General features: G+C 40.8%; 1 protein-coding gene across 4 annotated transcripts in view; it reads left to right on the forward strand.

Moving 5' to 3' along the window:
* Cep120 (centrosomal protein 120) overlaps positions 1-8,491 on the forward strand; it is a 63,680-nt gene extending 55,189 nt beyond the window's left edge. For all 4 annotated transcript variants that reach the window (XM_021655108.2, XM_060377264.1, XM_021655107.2 and 1 more), the window contains exons 20-21: positions 4,162-4,307; positions 6,762-8,491. In XM_021655108.2, the coding sequence (XP_021510783.1) occupies positions 4,162-4,307; positions 6,762-6,996 (381 nt within the window). In that variant the 3' untranslated portion in view covers positions 6,997-8,491. The remainder of the gene's footprint in view (positions 1-4,161; positions 4,308-6,761) is intronic.
* The last annotated feature ends 2,439 nt before the right edge of the window (positions 8,492-10,930 follow it).

The following is a 10,930-nucleotide window of genomic DNA, read 5'->3' on the forward strand; positions in this document are numbered from 1 at the left end:
CTACATTAGACCTCAATTCAACACATTTCAGAAGATTGTAGTTTAAAATGTACCCTGCTCGCAGGGATGCTGACATGTAAACTAATAAAACTCAACAACATAGGACATTTTATAAGTAGTTTACTTCTAATAACCCATTGTAAATTCAATACCATGTGAGATTAAAAAATATTTGAACCCAACATAAGAAAAAATGGAATATATCAGAGCGAGAAATGTGTGTGTGTGGGAGTGGGCAGGAGTGTGCTTAGAAATTAACCATGGCTGTGTTACAAAAGAAAAAGACTTATCTTCTAGACAGCTGGGAGGTAGCTCATTCAATGGAGTGCCTGCCATGCATGAGGACCTGAGTTCGAACTCCACCACTCCTATAAATCCTGGCATGGTAGCACGTGTTTGTAATCCCAGCACTGAGACGGGCAGATCCTTGGCCTAGTAGATACAGCTGCCTATCAGCGGGCCCCAATTCTTGGTATCAACTTAAAAAAAAAAAAAAAAAAAAAAAACAAAGTTCTTGAACACCCAAGGTTCACCTCTGGCCTTCATGTACAAGCATGCATGCACATCTACACACAAACCCAAATGTTTCTTTGAGAGGGAGTCTTTAGAAAACAGAAATCCCCTATCAATACCAGAGTGTAACACGGGAGAGAGGACTCCAGATCTACCAGCATGTGAAAGAATTAAAAAATAATTGTACAGCAGTTAGGTAAATTGTAATGCATAATATATACAACAAGAACAAGAAAACTTGAATCAAATAGGAATTTAAATGAATGGTGTAGGGAAGAAATAACCCCAATTTCAAAAAAGTTTTTATAAGACCAGCATTATTATTACCATGATTCTAAATCTTAAAATTAATCAATAGATTCAGTAATAAGGACATTATAAGAGCAATTCTCGCCAGTTTCAAAAAGATACAAAACCTACAAAGGTAATACCCTAACAGGTTTGCTCACTAACCAAGGTTATTTAATTTACTATCTTAAAAACAGTACAGGTCAGGGCCTGGTTGTGGACAACTTTAATCCTAGAACTCTGGGGGCAAAGGCAGGCGGCTCTCAAGACTAGCCAGATCTATCTACATAGGGAGTTCCAGGACGGCCAGGACTATGTAGAGAGACCCTGACTTTAAAGACAAAACAGTATAGGAGGTAAAGTCCTAAGATTGTATGAATAATGTAGGAAGATTCAATCCACAGGCATTCCTGGTAACATAGTAAACTAAGTCACATTGTGACTACAAAAACCTTTCTTAATTTGAGGTTTTCCCCTAGAACTCTGTTTTTCTGCTGATATTATGCTTGGAAGTGTTCCAGTGTCATGAGGTGACAGAGAGATGGGGATGTAGAAGAGATGGCGCATGCCTTGCTTAGCATGTACTGAGGAAAGAGAGGAGAGAGAAAGATCTACCTGGGAAAGATTTCTGTAATTCTTGGAGGATGTTAATGTATAGATGGCCTCAGTGGACAACTCATCATAAGCTGAAAATACTGTAGGTCAATGTGTCGTGTACATTACCTGCCAATGTCACAGCTTTGCAGCACAGTGCACTGTGGAATTTGCCCTCCTGATCCTGAGAAAGAGTGGAGTAGCTGCTCCCAAAACAAGTACTGATTGTGTCTCCTATAGCATTGTAAACTCAGAAGCTAATTTGGGAGTCACTTGTACTTAGAAAACCAAAAAGTGTATACAGAGACCCTATCAGAAGTAGCTAAATTTACCAAGTATTTTGGGGCTGTCTGTATCAAAAAGCAGTTTCTCTATCAGGGAGCAGTGTACAGTGAAAACAAATGTAAAACCTTTGGCTTCAGAAGCATCTGTAATCAGGTAAGAGTGCAGTTTAAAAGTCGTTATTCTTAGCATATAGAGAGTTATCAAGCAGAAGAAAAGAAATCCAAGCTTAGGTGTTAGCCACCATCACTGGCTGTCAGTGCTGGGAAGACACAGGGTGAGGCAAAGTTGTTCTTACATTCAATCTAACCACAAATCCAGAAGGCTTTTGTTCTTGGTTTTTTATTCTAGAGATAAGTATTTATGTGAAAATTCAGAAAGAAGAACTAAATTTTGAAGGAAGACAGCCAAAGGTAGATTACTCAGACCAACAGATGTAAAACTGATTTTTGTCAGACACTAGTCAAAGCAATACGGTGTCAGTGCAAGGGTAGGAAACAGGTCAGTTCGGCGCAGTCAGGAAAGCAGAAGTAGGAAAAGGTGAGCCTGCCAATGCTGTCCTGCAGTCTTGATCGCATACTGGACTCAAAGCCAGTTGTATGCGTACTAAACTAAGTATCTCCAGGCTGGAAGGATGACTCAGTGGGTGAGAGCTGCTGCTCCAGAAGTTTGGTTCCTAGCCCTGACATCAGGGGACTCACAACAGTAGACCCAACACGCTGACACAGGTTGTTGTTGTTGTTTTTGTTTATAAAAAGGACAGAGAAGGCCAGCTAGAAAGGAGTAATGGAACCCTGTGGGCTATTTTTGTTCATTCTGAAATACTGTTGAAAAAAAAGTCAGGAGAAATCTTTGAAATGTAACACCAATAAGAAAAAATTCATAAGAACTTTATAGATAAGCATATCCTAATGCCATTAAAGTGTGTAAAATTGAAACTTGTTTTTTTTTTGTAAAAAAAAGCAAAATAAAATCAAAACAAACCACTATGTGATGTCAGAACTGTTCAAAAGAAAATAAATAAATAAGTAAATCGCCAAGTGTTGGCCAAAAATACAGGGCCCAGGAACTTTCACAATGACTATTCAGTGATAGACTAATTGCACACAGTTTGGCCGTATTTCCTAACTGCAGTTGTGCTTTCTGACCCAGCAGTTTGAATCTCAGGTATAAAGCCAGGGGAAACGCATCCAAAGGCATTTGGAGGCCACGCACAGTCATCTTGAACTTTGGCAGTATTTACAGTACAGAACTGCCCTCAGCAGAACTGTCCTCAGCAGTGCAGAAGCTGTGCATTAGTTGGGTGGAAGGCTGTGCATTATTGTGAGTGATGAACTTCACGGGGCAGCACACGTGACTCTCAAGTCATGTTAAGTGAAAGAAGCCCAACTCAGCGTGATCTGAACTGCACAATTCTACACAGAACTCAGAATGATCAGCATTTACTTGTGGTATTATATGTTACAGTTAGGGTGGTGATAACCTTTGGAAAGTGTGAGTGTTAGTGACTGGGGGAGAGGAACGGACTCAGGGTCATGGTGAATGATTCACATTATACCAATTTAGCAAAATATCCCTCGTGTTTGACCAATATTTCATTCGGTATAATCAGAAAATAATTTATGTAGAAAAAAATATAAGCTGGCCATGGCAGCACACATTTTAATCCCATCAGTCAGGAGGCAGAAGCAGGCACGTGTCTTTGAGTTCCAGGCCAGTCAGGGTTACCTAGTGATACCTATCTCAAAACAACAATAAGAAACACAGGTGCAGAAGAGGCCACCTGCTGGCCCTGCTGTCTCTCTTGAAGTTCTGCCCTAAGGAAAGAGTAGCACTTGTCTATAGAGAAATACACAGTGGACTTGGAAGCTCCATCTGACATAGTAGGGGCTCTTACTGCAGCACTGTTTGTCCTGATATGTTCTCTCTTATAAGTCATGGCATAGCTTCATCCTACCAAAGGTCACATTTATCTTAAAATCTTTTATCTACTTCTCTGGAGGAATTGTTGATTTTTTTTAAAATGTAAGTTAAGGTATTATCACTTGATCCCATTTTTTATTTTAAAAGATGAAAAAGATTATGTGCTTAGATTTTCATCTGAACCTGTATTAACCAGTCTGTGATTGGGCTTAATGATCAGAGGCTGTTGCTAAAGTTCTGTAGACACAGCAGTGCATAGATGGGGTCCTAGACGCTCATAGATGCAGGTCCTCTGTGCCGACTAGTGACTGCTCCTGCCTTCACGTTCTTACACACTGTAACTGTTCAGCAAAGCAGTCTACTGTCCTGTAGTCCAAGTCATATGAATTGGGCGTACTCCCAGTGTTACATGAGCCCAAGTCATATGAATTGGGCATACTCCCAGTGTTACATGAGCCCAAGTCATATGAATTGGGCGTACTCCCAGTGTTACATGAGCCCAAGTCATATGAACTGGGCGTACTCTCGGCGTTATATGCCATCTTCTTTGTTTCTTTTAAGAGGGAGCAAGAAAGTCAAATGGCTCGACTTAAAAAACAGCAAGAGGAGTTGGAGCAGATGCGGCTGCGGTACATGGCTGCTGAGGAGAAGGACACAGTGCGAACTGAGCAACAGGAACTACTGGATATAAGGAATGAACTCAACAGGTACTGTCGTCAAAACGATTCCTTTTCTCACTAACATAGGTGGAATACGCAGCCTCTTAATGTGCTCCCTAACTAAGGAGAGTACAGTGTCCGTTTAAAGACTGGCAAAACAAATGCACTCATGCACGTGTTTATTATTTTTGTTTATGTTTATGTCTGTGTATGTTTCTGCAATGTGTGTAGGTATCTGTGGAGGCCAGTGATGGATGTTGGTTTCCCTGGAGGTAGAGTGAGAGGCAGTTGGGAGCCACCCAACATGGGTGCTGGGAATTAAACTCAGGTCTTCTAAAAGAACAGCAAGCATCCTTAATCACTGAGCTAAATCTGAGCCAGCTCCTTTAAAATGTTTCATATGACAGCACATTTTGGAAGGTAGGGGTCATATTATTTCATAAATGGGCAGCATCATCAAAGCTCACACACTGGAGTTATCAAATCCATTTTTGTTGAAGAGAATAATAGTGCACATTTAGCCCTGAAGCATGACCTGTTGACGTTGCTCAGCGGACTTCTACATCCTCTCCTCTTAATGTGGTTGAGCTCTGGGTGAACGTTACATTGTCACTGCATCGTTCTTATACATGCGGCTACCATAGAGCATCAGATAGATGCACATGTGCATAAACCGGACCATGCTCCCCGGGAGCCACCTGTGGAAGCCCAAACCTTCAAGATGATAGGGCCTTCAGCCCACAGGTGAAGAGGAGGTGAGGAAGTAGAGTCCTCGTACAGAATCAGTGTCTGTCTAAGAGCATGCTTACTTTCCTCCCCTTCTTCTGTGAGGACAGAGAAAAGCGTGGACTGTGCTAGCACCCTGATCTTGGACATGCTAGAAGTGTGAGTAAATCATTCTTTGAGCTACCCCATCTGTGTGCTGTGTCCTTAAGAAATATGCTTGTTGCTTGAATAAATGAAATCAGAAAAGTTTTCTTTTCTAAAATATCTATCTAAAAAACTGCATAGCAGACGCTCAAATAGCAGTCTTAAACAGTGTTCACTGTGTTTTCCTGTGCATGCACTCATTGTGATGGGGTTTATAATAAATTAGACACAGTAATAATAATTAATAATCAATAAAATTGAACAATTAAACACTATACTATAATAAAAGTTATGTGAACATTGGGCCTATGACCGGATATTTGTTGAACACATGCCCTCATGTGTTCCATCAGATAACTGAGACTAACGGGCAGACAGCAAATTCAGCTGGAAAAGAATGATTGATGAGCTGCACAGATCTACTGGACAGCCTGAAATTCCAGCACGCTATTCAGAAGGACATGAACTTTAAAACTTAGGACGCACTTATTCGGGGCATTTTCCATCTAATGCTTTTGAACCAGAGTATAGTGTGAATTAGTTGAAACCACAGAAAAAGCCATACAGCGGGCAGGGTGCACCTGCTTTGTTTATATGTGCTGCATAGGGACTTGTAACAAGAAATACTTGATATTAGGGTTAAGGTGAAAACAATTAGAGACACAAGCTCTTTCGAGGGGGCCATTTTCCTTCTTGATCCACTATGTGTGTCCTCCTTGCCCCCAAATACTGTGTTCAAATAGCAAAGGTTGAATTACAGCTCAAAATAAACAAACATAAAGGATGATTAAATGACGCATCTAAATGATGGTGCACTGAGAAGTGCTTAAGAACACAAGACTAAAGGAAAAGTGAAAGGCAGGATAAGCATTGCATTTTGAGTATCACTAAAAATCTTAGGATTGAGTTTTGTTCTCAGCACCTATGTCAGTTGGCCCATAGCTACCTGTCATTTCAGCTCCAGGGCATCTGACATCTTCTGAGGCAACTACACTCATGTGTACCCCACACTGAGACACACGTTATATACAACCTGTATATATAATATATTCAAATCTTTATATATGATATATAAAATATTTTTTAAAATCATATATATATATATATATATATGCATCTTAATTGAAAACCCAAAATACTCATTTTATTTTCTGGGTAAAATTGAAGATTATTATTATTTTCTTCTTTATACAGCTTCAGAGTTTCTGTGGCTCTTGTGGTTTCTGTGTTTGGTTTGCCTTAAGTGGTAGGAACTGAACCACGGGACTTGAAGTGCAGACAAGGGCTGTCCCACTGACAGTGAGTGAGCTATGCCTACCCCTGGACTTTGTGTTTAACTGGCTTGTCATACAACCCAGCTGGCCTGGAATTTGTGATCTTCCTGCCTCTCCCTCACAGATGCTGAGCTCAAGGGCATGTTACACGTGAAACTTAAAGTTTTCATGCATTCTCTAAGTACAAACACAGCTTGTGTTTTTATGATATATGGCTTCGCTCAGGTGGTGGTGGGTTTTGTTTTCTTCCTGAAAACACTAGTAAAACTTCTCAATTGTCTTGTTTTTAAATAGTACTTTTAAGAAAATCAAAATATTTTTGTGTCTGCTAAAATGGCCTTTGCTCTTGATTTCTCAGGTTGAGGCAGCAAGAGCAGAAACAGTACCAGGACGGCAGAGCAATTGCAGGCGGGAAAGCAGCCAGCCCGCGGGGCTCTGGGCTGGAGGAAGGCCTGGATGACTACTTGACGCGTCTGATAGAAGAAAGGGACACTCTGATGAGAACGGGTGTATATAACCATGAAGACCGGATTATCAGTGAACTCGACCGGCAGATCAGGGAGGTTTTGGCAAAAAACAATGCTAGTAATTAATAACATTTGGGAAATCTTTGCAGGTACCCTAGGTCTGGATTTTAATTTTGTAAAATCCTCAGAAGCAAGGAAAATGGCTATTTTGAAATGCTCTTTTTAATTTTTTTATAAGCTGAATTTTATATGTTTCTGTATATAGTATTTATTTGATTTTTACTTATGCTACCTCTCCTAAGCTGGTTTCATCTGTAATTGTATTTAAATGCTCTTTTAAAATAACTTTTCAGTTTTTCTCCATTTAAAATCTGTTCTATGCCTTTAAAAACCACCTTCACAACTTATCCTAGGAGAACTAGCCACAGTAGTTTCCAGCTATATAGTTTTTCGTGTTGAGCCAAAAGAGAATGTGTTGCACTTTAAAAATGCTATGTCCTCCTCCCTTTGATTGTACATATCTTCAGTTTGAAGCCAATTATAAATGTAGCCATTTTTTAAAAAGCATTTTATACGACCAGTCTTTTTTCCTTAACTTGTGGTATTTGCAGATGACATTGAAAATAAAGCATTCTCAGGCAGAGAAGCTGTATGACACATTGGGTGACAAATTAGTCATTTGTTTAAATACGGTTCATGCAGATTAAGAACAATCGAATTCCAAAATTCATCATGCTCCACTTTGGAGACTGTGGGATACTCGTTTGATCCTGTCAGTCTCCTGCTCACGGCTGTATGAGGCTGCTTGTTGAAATTATAGATTGCCTGTATTTCTCAGTGTTGGCTACTACAGCTTCGGAAACAGACTATGACACAGACACCTAAAGACATGAGCTGAAAACACCAAGTGAAGCCGAACTAGTTTTTTCTCCCTCAACATTCAGTCTTTTTCAAAGGCACCTGAGACTCAGTGCTGAGTTTGTGCCGCGCGTGTCCTGCACACTTGCAGGGCTCCTTACATCATGTTCTCTGGAGCCAGCTCCATCCTGATGGCATGCTTACCACTGTCTCTGCATGACCCTGAACCGGTCAACCAGCAAAAACTCCCTGTTCAGGTGGGCTGTTACAACATAGAAAGTTTAAAAATTCGGAATATAACAAATTTAGGTGTGTACTTCAGCAAGTTTGTACTAATTACCATAACTTCAACACAAGCAAAGTAGGTTATATGGTAATGCTCATTAGTATATTTCTTGTTTGTGAAATTAAAACCTCAATAGGCATCATATGCTTTTTTTTTTTTTTTTTTTATTACAAAGTCTTCTAAAAGCAACCCAGCAGAAAGGTTACTGGATTCGAGGGTGAAGAGATAGTTAATCATAGCAGGGATTTGAAATATGAATTATGGTTACATGTTCCTGATTTTTCTGGTGACATATGAATGGAGCAAAAGTGTTTTAGAAGGCCCTGCATCCTGTGAGACCTGGAGCTTTTCAAACACTAGAGGGGGCCTTAGAGTAAATGGAAAAGACTTCTGAAATGTGTATGTGCTTTGCCTTCAGGAAAGCCATCTTTGAGCTACTGTAATTTGACAAATAAAATCTTAACTGTGCATCCTTGAGTTCTGTGGTCTCTTTTTGTTTCTAAGCAGAGTGGGTAAGGTGCTGGCCTCTTCATGTATTTTTGCTTTTCCCTGGTGCTTCCGCCACATATTGTTAAGGTCTTTAGGCGAGGGAAGCTGAAGCGTTAACTTTTCACTCCGTCAGCAATAACTGTCACATTTGTAAGTGGTGCTTCACATACTCACACTGATGACAGGTGTCAGTGTGTGGCTGCAACAGCAACAGCTAGTGGGTTTGTCTCTGTAGAGTCTGTAGTCCTCACTTCTAAAGATGACAGATGAGAGAAGAGCATCGTATGCAAGGTGGAGCCTGCACCCTGTCTGTATACACTGAGAACTCCTATCCCAGTGAGGCGCATCTGGGTGTGTAGGCTTCGGTTAAGGATGTAAGGCAGCCCTGTACAAACGGAGGCGGTGACAGCCATCCGAGTATGTGATCTTCTTTGCTGTCTGCCCTGTCAGGTACTGAATTTATTGTGTGTCTGAAGATACTTGGGAATAGACTGACCTAGTTAGTACAGCTTATGGGAAGGAGCCTGGTAGCTATGTATGGACTTTGAAAGTGTGGTCTCACTGTTATTGCATCTGGCTTACCTCACATGATTTTAAAAAGAAAACATTAAAAATTTAATAGTGTGTGTTTGCATGACGTGTGGGGGTGCACCCTATGTGTGCTGTGAAGCACATGTGGGGCCAGAGGGCAGAGTCAGTAATTGCCTGTGCCCTTACATGGGATTTAACTCAAGCTGCCAGGCTTATACGGAAAGCAACTTTATCCTCTGAGCTGTCTTGCCAGTCCCCCTAACATGATTTTACTTGGTAAAATTCTTATTTCACATAAAATTATTTTAAAGTATGTAATTCCATGGCTTTGTATGATTAAAGGTTATAGCTCCCTTTAGGATAGAACATTCCCAGATGCTGAACTGATAGGAGCATCCAGAAGGCTGGCATAGGAGTAGGCACAACTATTTTATCCATCATCCGAATAGTAACCATAACTAGTGCAAATAAGATAACGTTATTGAGAATGATGTTGAGCATCCTGCTGCTGGAACTAGACTGTCTGAGGGATGTGTGAGCCGTTGCTGTTGACCAGAACGGCATTCTTCCCATGTTTAGAGTGTGTGAGTTAGGTGAAGCACAGTAAGGCCGAAGCGTAAGACCCATGCAGCCAGGGACCAGGTCTGTCTGACTTTCTGCCAAATACCAGAACTGATGTAGTTCCTGCCATGTGTAGGTCTCAGAGAGAGAGAGAGTACACTTACTCTTTGCTGTCCATGGGAGATTGGTTTCATGAGCCACGTTGACGACAGACTCTACAGACTCAAGTTCCATGTATACAGTGGTGTTGACAGACACCTGTTGCCCAGGTTCCCACATACTCAGCCCACCTGTAGAAGATCTATCCCCTGACACAATTAAGGACTGTAATTAGTTGTTAGTCTATATCATGAAGTGAAAAAATGAGAGAAAAATCCACACATGTTCAGCCCAGCTGCAGTGTGTCTTGGCTTTTAATCTACAGTTGGATCCATCGGAGGCAATCCTTACATACTGAAATTGACTGCATTTCCTTAGGCCATCCAAGGGCGAATAAAGATACATTTCATGTGTGTTTTGCCTGTTAAAATGCGGGCTCCCCCAGGCCTGACTGGTGGGCTTATGACAGTGGCATGACCGGCTGCTACTTGGTTGAAGTTAAGCGATTCTATTTGCCAGATTGGTTAAAGAAGAAAAACTGAAGTTTTTAAAGTCATAGATACAGAAAATAGAAAAGGTTGGGAGTTGCTGCTAAACAGAAGCAGAGTTGTTGCTTTTGGTGAGGAAGTCATTGAACGACAGTATCCATAAGCTACAGGATGACACAAATGCTGGAAATGCTAAGCTTATGTTGTATGGTTTACAGCAGTTGAAAAACAACGAGATTCAAGTTTTGCCTCCCTTCCTACAGCCCTCTCCTAGGCCAAATGATCTGTGCCCAAGCGTCACCTGCCAAGCGAGCGCTTCATACATGTTTATAGCACCTTTTGGCACAAAATCCTGAGCTTGAAGATGAATTCGAGGGATTTGGAAACTGAGAATTATAAACTCCTGTTGTATAATAGTAAAGACCTGTTGTCCTTAAGAAAAACAAGGTAACAGTAAAACCAAAGCAAAAAAGAATACACCGCTTTTTAAATTTGACAAGCAGTCCGAACCTTAACCACAAATTCCAGGGAGAATTTTCTTATATGTTACTAGACGCCAGCATTAGCTGCAGTATCTTTTTGTTGGGGGTAGGATCTTGTTGGTTGGTGGTCTTCTTCACTGACATAGTGATTCCGGTGGGAATGTCGGATAAAAATCTGCAGTTGCTTTTACTTAAGACTTCAAAACTTGACCCTATCTCTGCTGTCTGACCCTTCGCAACTGTAGTGTCAGAGCCTGCAGTTTACA

This window comes from Meriones unguiculatus, chromosome 2 (genome assembly GCF_030254825.1).
Source record: "Meriones unguiculatus strain TT.TT164.6M chromosome 2, Bangor_MerUng_6.1, whole genome shotgun sequence".
In the NCBI taxonomy this organism is placed as follows: domain Eukaryota; kingdom Metazoa; phylum Chordata; class Mammalia; order Rodentia; family Muridae; genus Meriones; species Meriones unguiculatus.